Below are 16,401 nucleotides of genomic sequence, written 5' to 3'. Positions count from 1 at the left end.
ACTGGTCTCCCTGTTGTGTTGATCTGAAAGGTTCATTTTAGCCAGATTTTGGCAAGCTGTTTATTAGGACCAGGCCAGCTCAGCACTGAACTCATGTTCTGTGTTTGATGTGCTGATGTTGTTCGTGTTGTTTTGGGGTTTTTTTTTCAGTTTTTTGGGTATTTTTCCAGATGGCTAAGATTTTGCTCATGACCTGCAAGCACTGCACGGGACACCTTGATGCATCTCCATAATCCCATCCTGCAGCTTCTCCAGTTATCCCTTCCTGCAGTAATCAAAACTGAGTTTACTGTGAAGCTTTAGCCCTGGCGATTGACAAGAAAGCAATCTAAAGCCACCTGGCACCTAAACGAGAGCTTTCCTAGAAGAGAAAGAAAAGAGGTAGATGTGGGTCTGTCTTGTTCACCTCAGTAGTTGAGTGCTGAGACCCAGCAATAAACACATTGCTGAACTGCTGACAAACCTCTTGAGTCTGAGATTGCTTACAAAATCTTGGAATTGCTGAGAGAGATTTAGTGGAAGAAGTCTGCTTTTATTTTTCCAATCTGTCTCACTTCAAATTTCCTAGCTGTATTGCTTCCATTTTAGAAACTCCTTAAAAGCGCTTGTTGGTATTATTTTTAAGCTTAATCTCTTTGAAACTGGCTTTTGCTTACTTTATCTGTGCTGCTTTATCTTCAGGGCGTTGCTGCCTGTTCTCTCAAGGTGAATACCTGTTATTCACTGATACTGTTTCCTTCACAGAAGACTTTAACAAAAGCCCTGGTTTTTTTCTTGCTTTTGACTTGAGGATCCATGCATAATCTCTGGCAGTGTATACATGTTGATCTACTTAGTTTGAAAGTGAATGTACATTACTGAGATTTACGGAGTATTTGATTCTCACATAAAAACAAAATGCTTTTCAGATGCTGCGTTTGGAAACAGAACGTACATTCCTGTAATGCCACTGAGGAGAATCAAGTGGTTTATTAGCCTGGATGTGGGGAGTCGTCTAAAAACATTACATAACTCTTAACTCTTCTTGGGAGGAAAAGGAACAAATTTACACTTTTTAGCCTACAGGGGAATTTTATACACACAGAGTGTAATTATTCAACTTGAAATTTATCCAGGAAGCTAGAATTAACCACCTTCCTCTCAGAAAACATATAACAATGGTAATGTACAACAATCACGAGTTTCAGTTTAAAAGTGAGAGACCATGAATGAAAAGCCATTACGTAATGTGTGCTGTTGCTAATCATTCCCAATTCCCTTCTCTGGTGATTGCGTTGCCACTCTAGGCTCACCTCGTGCACTTTTCTAGACCCAGAGGCAACGCAAGTGGTTTTTCACTCACCTGGAGGTTCTGCTGGGGAATTTAAGGAATCCTGGTCCTGCTCATGGATTCACATGCAACAGCACCAACATATGTATGTGGGCAAACGCTCATGAAAACTTACTTTTAAAAGAGTAATGGTTTCAAAATACAGAAGTACCCAGTCTGTAATTCAGCTGTTAAACTGTTCGGAATTTGCATTTCTGTCCATTTCTCCGTAGAAAATCCAGCACTAATCCTGTGTTTTAACTTCAGTTGTCGGTGGAAGTATCAGCTCTACTTATGTGCTACCTGGAAACTCCGGCGTGCGTATTTCAACAGGTGAACGATACGACCTAGCAAAGACATGGCTATAGGACACTGAGATCTCTGTAGGGATACAAAAGTCTGTCTCTAATTCACCCCAATAACCAGGTGCTGCTCAGACAGCCCATACTCCAAGCGCATGGAATGCCACAGGTGGTGGGGAGCGGGAGGCGCTCGCTCCCCTGCGTGCCCGCGGGCTGGAGCCGGCAGGCATGGCCGTGCAGCACAGCCTTTTAAGGGAGAACAATCTATTCTGCCTTTGTCTTCCTCACTAAATAGGGTGCTGCAGACAGCGACGCGCTGGCTAACTGGACTTTTACTTCTCCTTGCAGAGCCTGATGAGGAAAATCCTCCTGCTCCCACCATGTATTGGCGTTTCGGCTCCAGCTAATATTTTCTGTGCATAATAACTAACGCAGTCTGAGGGAACCTTGTCGGCACGGCGTGAATTCGTCCACCTTTAATCAGCGTTGAGGCCGGAGAGCGGCTTCCCACCCCTCTGCCTAGGTCGGTGTGCCGCTGCTGCCGCTCGGGAATGGTTTGCTCTCTCCGCAGCTCAGCCAGCACTGCATCAGATTGCTTGGGAAGCCAGCGGGGCTGCCGGGTACCAGGATAAAGTTCTTGGAAAGGCGTCATTGCAAGAGGAGTGAGTACTGTACTATGTGTTGCACGGAGGCTGCGGGGTTTGTTCGGTAACTGAGGGATCGGTGGAGCACCGTGTAATCTTGTAAGCGTAATTGACTGCCCTGTGTTCTTAAATTACTTTTGAATTTCACCTGAATCACTTTCACTTTCTTCATTGCTGTAGAATTATGAATGGACTTAAAATCTTCAGATATTTAACCTCCTTTTCAGCAACCATGCCTCTCACTCGGGCAAAACTCTTCCAAAAAGTATCAGGCTGATTTGTTGTTCTTCCTTCACAGCTGACAGCGCACACAGGAACCACAGTTACAGCCGGTCACTGATTCCTTTCCTGCTTGAGTGCCATAAAACATTTTCAGAAATGGAAGGAGAAAAAGGGCAAAGTGCTAAAGCTACCGGTGCAGTAGGTGACCTGAGGAAAAGTTGGCAGAGCTGGGCAGAGGATCACATTGAGTATCAGAGGAAGAATCCGTTCAGCAGCGACGACAGGCTTGCATCTAAACCTGTGCATACTCACAGAGGAGACCCTACCTATGGGAGACCCCCTGAAGGGTCTCGGACAGAGCAGAGAGGGAAAGATGCTCAATCACACGTGGGTAAGGAAGTAGAAGAGCTGTGCTTGATCATCAGAAGAACTGGAGAGGTGGGAGAAGATGGACATGTGAGAGTGACATTCGGGCAGCTGTTTGAAACATATGTGACTATTTCCAATAAAGTAGTGGGAATCTTGATAAGAGCCAGAAAACACGGTCTGGTTCATTTTGAAGGTGAAATGCTTTGGCAAGGAAAAGATGACGATGTGGTCATCACTTTACTACAATAAGGCTTTGTCCTGGAATAAACTTTGCTGCATGGTTCCATTTGGACAAACATATCTAGATACCATCTTTGGTTACAGAATTTGGTTACAGGCTTTGGTTACAGAATTTCAACTCAGCTACACACTGGGACACAAGCAGGAGAGGAAATGGGCGAGAAGGATATTTTTGTAAAAATGGTAGAGATTTGGATGGAAATCACAGATTATGAGCTACTCCATCACGCTGACATTGGATTGTCCTTATTATCATCTACTAACAAGTATATGAGAGTTCTTCAAATAACTGTGCTGGCCTACTGCTCTTGGGTTACTGAAAGTATAAATTACTAACTTGCTATCCTACAACACAGATTCCTGCAGGTTGTGAAATACTTACTGTGTGGGAGAATGGGATTTGTAAAACATGGAAGTGAAAACTCTTGTGGGAATTCATATACTTCTTCAAACAAAGAGCCTGGTATATAGCAAAATTTCAGGTTCAATCTCACATGGTTAAACTGAATAAATTGATAAAACTGAAGTTATTTTCATGAAGTAGATAGAAATTCCCAAAACTGCAAAGATAGCACAGCAAGGATACTTGATTGTTGTAAATTAGTTGCATCTTGCTTGGATTTTGGACAGCTGCACTGGTTCTGGTATTTAATAGTCAAATCTTACAATCGTACCTTCTCCAAACCTTCTGTGTCTCTTGTTCTTTTTGTTTTCTATCTCACACCATTTTTTTTTCTGTTCTTGTAACGCTTCAGAAGTCCACAAAGCTCTGCAGCCTTTCTGGTGAAGTCAGCTATACCCCTTCAGAGAAGGTAGGGTGCCACAATGTAAAGATGCAAAAGTCAGCAGAAACTCTCTATTGGGACACCTGTGCATTCATAAGGAAAAAAAAAAAAAAGGCTCTTCTTTCACCAAGATGTAGCAATGTTTTTTACAAGAGGAGAGTAGAGATACTGTAGTGCCAAATGCATAAATGAAAGTACAGGAGCAGTCCCATACCTCATTTACCTGCTTTCAGAGCACAGTTGTGAGCTCTTCAGAAAGAAAAATAAAGGATTGGTTATATAACATAGTTGTAATAGTGCTATGAAAAATAATCAGGAGCTCTATTTACAATAGTTCCCACGAATAAAGCTGCATAATCATAATAAAGCTGATTAGAAATCTAAAGTTCTGGTTTTTAGCAGTGCAAATAGAAGCTTCTGTGTGGTGTTTACTATACTACTTGATGGGTCTTTAGAGTAAGAGATACTGTTCTTGCATCAAAAGGATATTAAAATTTAATATAAATTTGGAACTTGATAAAAGTGATGTGTAATTTTATGCTCTTTATATAAAAGAACTTCTGTTGCAAAAAGCCTAAAAGAATGGGGCTTTGTTTTGATGTTTTCATGCAAGGGGGATTTGCACCAAACGAAGTCTTTGGCTGAGGATTTCATTATTTTCCTGCCTCCTTTTTTCTTTTTATGGTGAAAGGACAATGAAAAGAGGAAAAAAAAAGGAATAAATTAATGTGCTGAAATAAGTGTATCTGGGGAACAGGGCAGTCAGATGCAGGTAGAGAATGCATTGTAATTTTTACCACATTGGAAAAGGCTGAATATGTGCTGCACCAGGCATTGTTGGTGTGCTCCCTTAGGTTTCAAACCAACTGCTTCTTTCTAAACAGATCTGCATCTTGCAGCTGAAAAAGAAGACATGTAATTTGTGATCTTAACATATTTTAAATGCTTTGCTCTTTTTGAAAAAGCATTGCTTGCCAAATGACATAAGCACACCTCATTTCTCAGCTCCTATTAGAGGAAGTCTTTACACGCATTCGGATTTCAACACAAATTGAACTTTTTACAGTGCAGCTATGGAATGAGTTTTGTTTAATTCTAACAGTTCTGAAATCCACTCAGTTCTGCTGTAGTGTTAGTTCATAACTTGCAGGAAGCAGCATCAGGCACTTCAAGTGTCACCAGCTGACTAATGGGATGGCACTATCAGGAAAAATAATACATTTTTGGACTTTGTACAAATAATTAATTGCAAGACACATGTGAGGTAGTATGTAGCCTGAGCACCATAAGATGCAAGTCCAGCTCACATAAATTTACTACATTGTAATTAAGGCTGGCTCAAATAGTTAAGTATCAGCAATCCAGGCTGTCACTGTCATATAAGTGGTAGATGCTTGAGCACATCTACAAGCACTTTTTAAGTACACCTCTGATCAAAACAGAAGCAGAGCAAACCCTTAATGACATGGTTTTACCTGCTTTGTAAGCAACTAAAAAAAGCCTGCTCTATTATATTTTTAATAGAACCAAGGATTACTATATAACAAAACTATTATTTGTAGAGGGATTTTTTTTAAACAGTTACAGAGCCAACCTGCCAGCTTTAGATGAACATTCTGGAAAACGTGACTGAAATCCTTCTGTGTGCCCATGCAATGGTTATGAACACCCAGCTTCCAAACTGGCTCAGCACACAGGTTGACAAATCCAGTCTTGTGCTTCCAGCAAAAGCCAGTATTTCAAAAAAAGACTAAAAGATAGATAATGGAACTGGTCAGCTTGCCCACTGGTATACTCTAGTATAAAAAATTACTCCTGAAGCCTGTTCAGTCATGAATGCATTATATCTAATGCACATGACTCAGTCCAGCTACAAGTTTTACAAAATTATGCTTCATCTGTGATTAGATAAACATCTACAGATGAAACAGGAATTTAAACTTTTCAACATGTGACTTGTTTTTTTCAGCAACTTGTTTTTTTCTAATTTACATTGGAGTAAATGGAACAGAATTTATTAAATTGGTTTTGCAAAAATTGTAGCATGTGAGGGGTTTTAGTATTACAGATTATTTGGATAGTAAGTAAACCCCAAGTTTAAAAGGTGTTCTTGCCCTACTAAGCATCTTTCAGGTGTTTAAATCTCTCCTAAACTTCACTTTGTGACAGATTACCTCAGTGATCTTTGCCCTCTTTCCACTTGAAGTCTGTAAATTCTGCATCTGTTTTGGACTGTATGTCATATAGGGATTATCTGTGATTTGTTTTGTCAAACACTGAAGGCACTGTCACCATTTCAATAAATGTTGCACATTAGTTTGAAATGACAAGAGTTTTTATGCAGCATTTTATTGTTTACAAGTTTCTTAAATTTCAAATACAATTTTCACTGGTTTGCTCCCATTCTCCTACTTTTATTTACAACTCACACTTAAAAAGACTTTGGAATGGTGTGACACTATTACCAATTTAAGCACAATTTTTTTTTTACAGCATTTTATGTGTATCTGTCTCATCCTTTCAGCATAAAAGCATTATTCTCTGGGTTCGTGTTAGGTTGGGAGTTTATGTAAAACAATTGAGCAAAACAGTACAAATAAAGCTTTGTCATTCCTAAACATGAGGTCAAAAAAGCAGCTTTTCTCAAGACTGCTAATACTGGATCAAAGAACAGAGCCAGCAGCAGCGGCTAAACAACTTTGCTTTGCTTCTCCAGGCTCTTGGAGAGTAAGAGCTGCTGAGTTCATGCTCCTTATTGATCTTTGCTCCTTAGAAAGCTCTACAGATGATTTCTGAAGTTTTAAAATTACTAAAAGCTTCTAAAGAAGACAGTGACAAAGTTAATAGGATCTGCCCACTGTCTCTTCCAGGGGCTAGCCAGTAATTCAGTAACATATTGGAAGTATTATGTTAGGTTTTTCTGAAAGTACTTCTTCATCTAATTAAAACAATTATCTTCAGAGTCCAAGAATGCTTGTCAATGCAGAAGGAAAACAGACCACAGTTCTGTGCTGAAAAATACTAACGAGAGGCTGAGTATTCCTCTCAGTAATTAGTGTGCCTCTGTTTAATGCTTTGCTGTTTTCAGCTGTTGTGAGCCCTGTCTGTTGCTGTCAGGGAGCACGGGATATCCCCATCTTTCTCATCAGCAAAACTCTGAAAGTGACATTATACCCAGATTTCTACATTTCCAGTCTTGTCATTAGTGGGGCCGTTCTCCAAAGTTAAGACATATAAGTTGGCCTTTGTGCCTTCATACACATTTGGCAACACAGAGTCTGGCTGGGATGGAGGTAACTTGCTTCAGAGCAGCCCAGGTTTTGGGTGTGTCTGGAAGTGCTGGTAACACAGCAGTTCTGGCATTGCTGAGCAGTGCATGGACAATGTCAGGGCCTTCTTTCACCTGCTCTGCCCCCCCTCAGCAGGCAAAAAGCTTGGAGAGAGCACAACCTGCACACCTGACACAAACTGGCCAGCATGGATATTCCATGACATATAATGTCTGTAATAAAAGCTGAAGAAGGGGCTTTTTTTTTGAGTTGTGGGGGCCATTGCTACTGGCTGGCCTGTGGGAGGTCATGAGTGATTACCTTTGCTTTTTTCTCCCTCTTTCCTTCACATATTAAACTATCTTTATCTCAACCCATGAGTTTTTTCATTTTGTTCTTTCTGTTCTCCCACCCCACTGGGTTAAGGGATGAAGAGTGAACAAATAGATAGCTATCTAGGGCCAACTCTCAGTCAGATATTCCATTGCACTGGAAAAGCATCCCAAGATTAGCATTTATTAATCCTTTTTGACAACAGTTCATATTGATATTTTAAATATTACATGTCACAGTTCAGTACAGTTGCACAAATTAATTACAGATCAGAACACATACACAGTATTAATTCTTGGAAGTCCTTAATATACAGCTATTTCACTAAGTTAGGAGCCAGCTCAAACCTCTTCATCTATTGATGGCTTTAAGTCACACTTTTCCTACCAAATGTAACAAATTAAAACCCTAAAGGGCTGCAAATAACATGCAAGTGCCCACTAATAAGAATAACAAGACATTAGGAATAAGATCTTACAGACAGAGGGGTGTAAACTCTGCCAGGTAGAAAATGCAGTTCTTCAGAAGGGTGCAGACTCTCTGAAGTACTGTAAGAATATTACAACACATTGTATCACTAAGGCAACAGGTGCTGGATCCATGGAAAACACAGACTGTTGTGTTCAGGGAGGCTTGCAGGTGCAACAGATGTTCTCACCTCAGCTGCATCTGAATGCAGCAGGCAAGGGCACTTGCTTAGTTCGGCACCAAGACAAGCTCTGTGAACAAAGAAAATCCACTCCATGTGTTCTGGAGTTTTAACTTGCCAAACAGCCTTATTATGGTACTGAAAAACAAGTGCTAGCATTCCTGATTAGAGTCATGCAGCAAAGGCAAATGTTCAGCAGGTTCCTTAAGCAACTTGGCATGTTCCAATTTTGGGCTGAGTCCCTGCTATCCCAAAGTCAAATCACATTGCTCTTACGTAAGACTGCCACACACACACTGCATTTCAGAACGGCTTCTCTTATGACTTCCTTTAGAATCCAAATTTGGCCAAGGCATTAGTAATCTGCAAGGGACTTGCAGTGAGAATAAGACCAGAATATCTGGACTTTTCTATCTACTGCCATGCAGAAGAGCAGTATATTAAATCCATTCTTTCGAATTCTTCACATTCGTTGTAAACATACAGGAACTAATTTCTAACATTGTGCACATACAAGGGAATAAAGTCTTTAGGTCTATTTACACATAAACTATATTCTAAGTTATACAGCATTATCACCTTGGGCACATATTGTATTCACTTTAATGTGTCACTTTTAAAGAAGTAAGTCAGGTAACATTGAAGTGGTTTTGCACCAGAAAGTCAGTACTGTACTTTCAGCAATGTACCTTCTCATCACTAGGCATAAGTAACATATCATACAAATGCAGGTGGGAACAAATGCTTGAAATGTTACCTGCAATCCCAGAACGATGCATCTTGAAAATTAAAGCTTGATTCTGCAGCAAATACTCCCTTTGGTACAATTCATATGCTGTTAGTTGTAACTCGTTGCCTTGGTTGCAACACATTCTGCTGCTACACTTTGCCTTTTAATAGGAAGAGTTCTCTGCCTGTGTGCATGTGTATGTGTATTATGTATGTATCTACACAAATTAAATTAAAATTTTAACTAAAATACATCACGCTATTGCCAGGGAAGTATACAGACTGACATATCCAAATGGAAGAATTAGGTTAGCAGCTACAAATTCTGTGTCTATTTCCTCATAAGGAACTAAAGCTTTTTTTACCCTGGGATATTATTGGCAACATCAAACTGTGCAACCTTAAATCAGAGCTCAAAGACCAAACTGGCTGACAACACAAGCTTTCAGCTGGCAGCATTTTCAGTCTGCAGTCTCTCGATCAGTTGTTCAGCCTATGAAAGAGAGAAAGCAACACATTAACTACACCGTGGGCCTTCATTTTACTGAAAATTCCACTTTAAAAATAGTGACACTAACAGAGCATTTGCTTTTCACTTTTACAGATTAAGTGTACAAGAGAAGCAGAATACAACAATTCCTTTCAACAGCAGACTTAGTTTCCACCAAACACTCATGAGGTCATCAGAAGAAGAAAAACAAGCTATGGAGGTCAGAGGAGGTTTGAACAAATGAACAGCAGATCTATTACAGCATTGTGACTTCAGAGACCTCAGAAGGCAGCAGTGCTTGGAGCAATCCAGTGGTGAGAGCTGGGATTCTCTGTGAGCCACTCCAGAACAGTGTTGTGACCTCTCATCACCCACCCAGCTGCACCACCAGCCACAAACGCTGCTGAGGGACAGAGGGCGTTCAAGGGCGTGGCTCCTGTCATGAGCCACATGGTCACATCACTGCACCAACACGTACTTTTGTCATCACAGATGGCTATTTATGCATCATGGGCAGAAGTGGGGCAGCTGTACTTTGAACACATAACAGCACCAGCTCACAGAGCCCTCAGGAGGCTCAGGGCAGGAGGAAGTCTGCCAAAAAGCAGGCCAGACTGGGCACATGGAGGCCAATGGGCACTTCTGAAACAGATCAGTTTACTGCCAGCCTTTGGCTTTTTTGCCAGTCCTACTGAATTCATCTTTTAATTTGATCTAGTGCTTGAGGCTTTATTAAGATCTCCAAAGGAACTACGTTAGGGTGAAAAGCTCAAGTTTTTTAAATGCAGAAGTAAAAATGCAATCAGATACTTTAGGTAAGAGCAGCTCAAGAGGAGTTCAGTAATGACTGCAGTTTATTTACAAATAAAGCTACATAAAGCATGCAGCAACTGAAAATTATATTATCTGAACCCTCTTTTACATTCTTAAACAAGTACCACATTCAGGATGCCATAATTAAAAAAAAAACCCAAACAAAACAAAAAAAAAAACCAACCTGACAGCAGGGCAAAATACCCAAGTGCATCCTTACTGGATAACCAGACTTATGAGGGATCTGCCTGAACTAATCCAGGATAATAAGCAGTAAACAGCTATATGTATTTGAGGGATAAATATTTCTAAGATGCTCAATAACACATCTGCTTTTTTTGAGCTAGGAGTGAACTTCAGCAAGGTCCCACTGTGAAGAAGCTGTGTTTCATCTCTTTAAGTTCATTCTTGAGTTGAGACAGACCTTTTTCAGAAATTTTATCTGGGGATGTGCAATGATACCAGGATGCTGCAGTTACCTTGCAAGGACAGGTGCTTTGCTGTGTCAAAGCAGTGAGAGTGAGGTTTAGGTCTCTAGAGAGAGATTTTCAAATGCTTTAGTCAGTGTCAGTTCAGTCTCATTGCTAATTTCTACTGACATAAATCAGTACCAAAAATGTTTTTGTAAAGCAGGCACTAGGCTTAGTCTAAAGATGACAAGATGAGAAAAACCACATGAAGTGATAAATGCAGTCATTAGGTGGATGATATGTTTTCACCTACACGGGATTAACCAGGTTATGTGCAAAACAGTCCATCACATTTGAATATACCCAAATATTTACAAAGTGTCACAGAAGCACATCACAGAGCCTGAGTCTCAAGCAAGATCCAGAATTATTGTACTGTTTGCTGTTAGTTATTAGCACTCCGTTCCTTAATGTTTATAAGCATAAACATTAAGGTTTTTACCTTTATTTTTTCTCAGTTAATGCAAAATATACATAACTGAGAATTAAAGCAACAACAAAAATAATTGGTCAGAGAATTTCTGGACATAGTTAAAAGGGTAGAAAGACATGGCATTTTCAGCTCACTATTGAAAACCTAGGGCAAAGCTCACCTGCCTTACACTTACCGTGATAAACCAGTAGGAATTGATTCTGTAGTAGATCCTGGATAAGAACCCCATCTGACTGGCTGGGGCCAGGACGTGGAGATGCAAGTGGGCTATGGAGCAGAACGGTGGCCAGTGAAAACCCATTCTTCAGAAAAGGAAAAGAAGTACAAGACAGTGGTGATGTTAATTCAGGAAGAAGTGCAACATTGCAGGTTATTTAACATGATCCACAGAACTAACAACTCATTGCACTTTTGATATACACAGAAGCAAAAACAAAAACATGCCCTTTCATTATACCACAAAAGGCTCTTCAAAAGTTCATTCACCTCCTCCTTCACATCTCTGTATTTAAGACATATTTTTAAAATAAGGAGTTAAAACGTATCTTAAATGTATCCTATCTAGTTTTCAGCTGGAAAGCCAGCTATCAATTTTCATCATAAAGAGCTGGCTCCCTATTTCTCTACAGTGCTCAAATTATGTTACAGTTTATTTCAGCTATCAAGGGCCTTAAAATGAAGGGTCCAGCACCAAAATCCAGTGAATTCTGGTGTGACTGAAACACAATGTGGTGTCCTGCTTCAAAAGGCCAAAGGTTACCTCTCTTCTGGCATCTAGGATTTAGAGCATATTTGCAGCACATAATAAAAGAGCAGTCTCTTTGGTAAATTGTTTGAAGTGCCCTCCCTGCTCCAAGATGTGTTCAAGAAAGAATCTCGGAGCTGGAACCCAATTTGTGTGAGAACTTCATCAGAAAAAAAGTTTATATTCAATGCCAGCAGATTTTAATTGAGAATTCATGCAATAAGTGAAAGGTACACCTGATTTCTTCCATAAATCACAGTGCAGGTTCTGCCACCATCTCTAAAGTGGCATTCTGAAAAGCAAAAAGCACACTCAATAGAAGATGGAAGGTTTCTAGTACATACCTTACGTCATTCAAGTCATTAAAATTATTCTGCTGGAGAACAGCTTTTCCCACTTCCATCATTCTCTTCACTATTAAAACACAAATAAATTTCACTTAAAAAAGGTATTCTTCAGAATATTAACTTCAACAGACTAATCTACATAATCTACAGACATGGGTTTTTCAAAATATAAACACTGTAACTACTCCTAGCCAAAGAAAGGACAGTCAAGGGAGTGTGTGCAATGATTTACTTGAAGAATTCTACTGATACCAACTTCCACACCTGAAATGCTTTCCACTGTGATATTATTGTAAGAACTTTGGCCAAAGCCATGCTATCACCACACCCTTATTAAAAAACCCAACAGGTACTGATTGGTCAGAATGATGACTTTACACTAATTCCAGTGTTCTATCTCTACACAGCTACAGGACTTTGATCTGCAGAACCTGTCAAGCCTGGCATATGTTTCAGAGACAGTACATAAATTTAAATGAAAATAAAATTGTCAGCATTTCTTATTATTAGCACACAGTTTCATTATCACTAAACAATGCAGTAACCCCAATACAAAAATTCAAGGCAGAAGTGAGAGGAATTGCTTTGAAGCCAAACACATGCAGAAGGTTTCTTCTCTGGAGAAAACCACCCTATGTTTACAAGAGAAATACAGCGATGCAAGATTTGCAAAATGCAATTATAACTCTTTTCTTGCATCACCTGTAAATTTCCCTAAGGTGGAATTTCTTCATGGCTGCAGTTTCTTCTGTTACTCAACACACTCAGCTAGCCATATCTTGTGAAACAAATTACAGGACAATGTCTTCTTAAGGGGAAAAAACCCAAAATAAGCCTAGCAACACTAAATAATGGCTACAACATTTCAGAATTTTATTTTTTCAAAAAATTTTAAAGATAATTGAAACACCATTTCTCTTTTTCATCTGTTATTCCCCTTTTCCTGACAAATAATGCAGTACTTGTCTGAAAGTATACACGTTATAAAATTCTTCTGTAAGCTTTTAGAATTGCATATGCATACCTAAGAAAATGCAACAAAGCAGCATATAAATGCTTTAAAAATAAAGCTGTGCTTCCAACAAAGTGCAGAAGCATCTATACTCCATGCAAACAGCAATGTTTTTCCAGAACTGCACAAAAAAAAGTGCCATTCTAGACCAGCACATAGAAGTTCCCAGAAGAGTTAAGTCCCAATTGACACTCACTCACATCAGCTATTTCCACGTTTACAAATGGTGTCCAAAGTTGTAATTTACTTGACAACCCCTTATTTCAGGCTGTGAAAAACGATTTTCCTTGAGGTTAAGGACACACTTGCAGCCTCACCTAGAGGTATGTGCTCTGTCTTCAGCGTTTTGCAGTTTCCCATGTGCTTCACGGGCACCACCAGGTAGTGGTGGGGGGCACCAGGTTTTATGTCTCTAAAGCAAACAAGGTCTTCATCCTAAAAAAGGATGAAACGTTTTAAGACGGATTAGGACGAGGATACTGGCACAGAGTAGGTAACGATGTCTATGTCCCCCACACGGATGCGATACCAAATGTCACAGCTGACGCGACCAGCAGCAAAAGCCGAGGGTATTTTGGAGGCAGCCTCCGGGCACGGTGCGCGGCCGCCGCTGACCTTCGGCAGTCAGCATTCCCCGGCGCCAGCTTTGAGGCTTCCGGCTGCTGGGCCAGCACTCACGGAAGGCACGGTGCTTTCCGCCCGAGCCATGTTTCCCCGCTCTGCCCATGCAGGAGCTGAGGGCCCTCCGAGCCGCCGCGCCCCCAGGCCAGCCCGTGAGGGAGCGGGAAGGAGCGCCTCACGCACCTGGCAGGGGAGCAGCGCCGTGCCCGGCTCCTCCCGGCGGGCGATCCTGCAGAACACGCACTTCCCGTCGTAGCCATCGCGGCCGCCGTTCCCGGCTTCGCTCCCCTCAGCGGCGGCGGCACCCGCGGCCTCCGGCCCGGCCATGGCCGCGCTGCCGCTCCCGTTCCCGCTGCCGGCCCCGCCCGCCGAAGGAGGAGCGGCGGCGCCGGGAGCCCCCGCCCGCCGGGCACACGCGGGGCGGAGCTGGGGCTGGCGTGAAGGTTTCACAAAAAAAACCCCCAAAACAAACAAACAAACAAACAAAAAAAAAAATTAAAAATGGGGGGGATGTGAAAAATGCGTATTTTATGACTGGCTTTTCGCAAATATTGAAATGAATATTGTATGTGTTATGTTAGAAAGTTATGCTGTATTAATTTTCTTAAGTAGTGTGTTAACTATAGTTTTAGGTTATAACACAATGTTTAAAATAGAAACTTTGCTATGTAAGATATTTTTTTGAAGAGAGGACTCGCACCGAGAGAGCAGCCACAGGACACCTAAATCTTCAGAGAAAGGGAATTTATTGCCCCATTATCAGAATAAACTAACTTCTTCCCGCCTCGCTCAGCCCTGAAGACGCCGTCAGGATTAAGAGGAAGAAGGTGACACTGCCCAGACTGAATCCTTTGTTTGAATGGAATTTATGCATCATGTATGAATTGTATGAATATGCAACAGGCTATTCATTTTTTTAAGGCTTAATCGTCTGTTACCGGGTGTCCTTTTTCGGGTTTATTTTGCCCAGAAAAAAGGTCCCCGGACGTTCCTAACTCTTTGTTTTTTTATTGTCTCATATTGTCCTAATCCAAATTGTCCTAATTTTTATTACTCTAATTATATTACTATTTTTATAACCATTTTATTACTATAACACTTTTAAAATCTTAAAAACAACTGATTTAAGTTTTTCACAGGGGACTAAAACCATGTGAATGCATTCTTAGTTCATTAAAATTCGAATTGCCACGGGGGGAAAAAAAAATCAAACACGCAGTAAAGAGAAAAAGGATATCCTTTGAAAAAAGGATAAGTGCTTATGATGCTGGATCCTTCTCGTTCTTCACCATAAAGTTATGTCCAGCAATTTACTGGTCAATACAAACCAAGAAAAACCTTTGAAAAATTTAGACATTTTGCCCCTATAGTTCAAGTTACTAGGACTTGTCTATGTGCACAAATAATCTTAAAACACCATTTCAGCACTGTTGCAGTTTGTTTGGGGTCGCTAATAGAATTCCATAAATTTTTCCAACTGAGTCTACATTTTTTCTTCAACCCTCCCAGCAGCGAGGGCTAAAATCTGATGTTAGTTCTAACTGCATAAGTAAGCTGACAGCCCTGAAATTGTTGCCTGCTCATGACAACTATGCTAATTTCACAGCCAAAGTAAGATATTTCATAAAATCACAGAATGATTTGTGTTGGAAGGGACCTTGAAGCTCATCTCCCCCTGCCATGGGCAGGGACACCTTCCACTAGACCAGGTTGCTCAAGGCTCCATCCAGCCTGGCCTTGAACATTTCCTGGAATGGGGTATCCACAACTTCTCCAGGCAATCCATTCTGGTGCCTCACCACCCTCCTCCCATCAACTACTTCTGAAACTAAGAGAGGGTATTGGCAAGTGGTAGTTGGCCTTCAAGTTCTAAAAATGTTTTCTTAACAGTTTGTACTTAAAATAATTTGCACTGTTAATTAGACTAGAGCTGCAGAATCACTGACCCTGCAACTTAAATGTATTCTTCACGCAGCTCAAATGCACAAAGCGCTTGTCCCACAGGTGACAGGCTACAGTGTTTTAAAAGGGAATGAGATGGAAAATTAAGACTGAGATTTTCAAAAATGCTTTTTTTTCTCTTAAAAAAAAAAAAGAAAAAAGAAAAAAAGAAACAAAATAAAAAAGCACGCTGTGCCTGTACAAACAGGACATGGTTGGCTATTCTACCTGAAGCAGCTCACTTGCCAGATGTGCCAACCTGCAGAGTGCTAGGCAGTCCCTTTGCAATGACCTCACCTGCTCCTTTTCTCTGTTACAAACAGGCAAATCAAATCTTTAGAGTTTACAAATGAGGATTGTTCTAAACATAACCAGACTTTGCTCTAAAGCCAGCCTTTGTGCAAAACATCCAACACAAAACCTGCACTTAAACCAGCACCAAATAAAACATCTGCAATTACCTGGGTACTGACAAGCCTGATTTGTGAGTCTGTGTTTGAACACAGTCCTGTATCAAAAATCTGTACCCAAGTACCACTGAAGGAACATGTATTTCATGTTGCAAGAACAAGATCTTGCTCTCTCTGAGAGAAAAATTACTAGTGACCATAATTTTCCAGTTACTTTAACGAAAGTTGTTACTGCCATTTCACTCAGAGCAAGGCTCGTGGATAGCAC

General features: G+C 40.7%; 2 protein-coding genes across 2 annotated transcripts; one reads left to right on the top strand and one right to left on the bottom strand.

Annotated features, from left to right (window-relative positions):
- The first annotated feature begins 2,140 nt into the window (after positions 1 to 2,140).
- LOC121354968 (actin-binding Rho-activating protein-like) lies at positions 2,141 to 4,204 on the top strand. The gene is made up of 2 exons (XM_041470079.1): positions 2,141 to 2,273; positions 2,554 to 4,204. Exon 2 carries the CDS (start codon positions 2,634 to 2,636, stop codon positions 3,093 to 3,095), a length of 462 nt encoding a protein of 153 aa, XP_041326013.1. The 5' UTR covers positions 2,141 to 2,273; positions 2,554 to 2,633; the 3' UTR covers positions 3,096 to 4,204.
- A 3,438-nt stretch (positions 4,205 to 7,642) lies between these two features.
- HINT3 (histidine triad nucleotide binding protein 3) lies at positions 7,643 to 14,143 on the bottom strand. The gene is made up of 5 exons (XM_041469963.1): positions 13,966 to 14,143; positions 13,479 to 13,596; positions 12,147 to 12,216; positions 11,233 to 11,359; positions 7,643 to 9,344 (listed from the first exon to the last, which is right to left on the bottom strand). Exons 1-5 carry the CDS (start codon positions 14,107 to 14,109, stop codon positions 9,297 to 9,299), a joined length of 507 nt encoding a protein of 168 aa, XP_041325897.1. The 5' UTR covers positions 14,110 to 14,143; the 3' UTR covers positions 7,643 to 9,296.
- Positions 14,144 to 16,401: the final 2,258 nt, after the last annotated feature.

The sequence above is a fragment of the Pyrgilauda ruficollis genome, unplaced genomic scaffold, assembly GCF_017590135.1.
Source record: "Pyrgilauda ruficollis isolate IOZ18807 unplaced genomic scaffold, ASM1759013v1 scaffold24, whole genome shotgun sequence".
In the NCBI taxonomy this organism is placed as follows: Eukaryota; Metazoa; Chordata; class Aves; order Passeriformes; family Passeridae; genus Pyrgilauda; species Pyrgilauda ruficollis.
The sequence above is the reverse complement of the archived record's forward strand: the minus strand, read 5'-3'. Positions and strand labels throughout refer to the sequence as shown.

Bases quoted from the DNA above. Each gene is read 5' to 3' on its own strand.
- LOC121354968 (XM_041470079.1), top strand. From the start codon at position 2,634: ATGGAAGGAGAAAAAGGGCAAAGTGCTAAAGCTACCGGTGCAGTAGGT.
- HINT3 (XM_041469963.1), bottom strand. From the start codon at position 14,109: ATGGCCGGGCCGGAGGCCGCGGGTGCCGCCGCCGCTGAGGGGAGCGAA. The intron at 13,597-13,965 runs GTGCGTGAGGCG...ATCCTTTTTTAG, and splicing joins CGGCGCTGCTCCCCTGCCAG to GATGAAGACCTTGTTTGCTT. The intron at 11,360-12,146 runs GTATGTACTAGA...CCTTTTCTGAAG, and splicing joins AATGACTTGAATGACGTAAG to AATGGGTTTTCACTGGCCAC.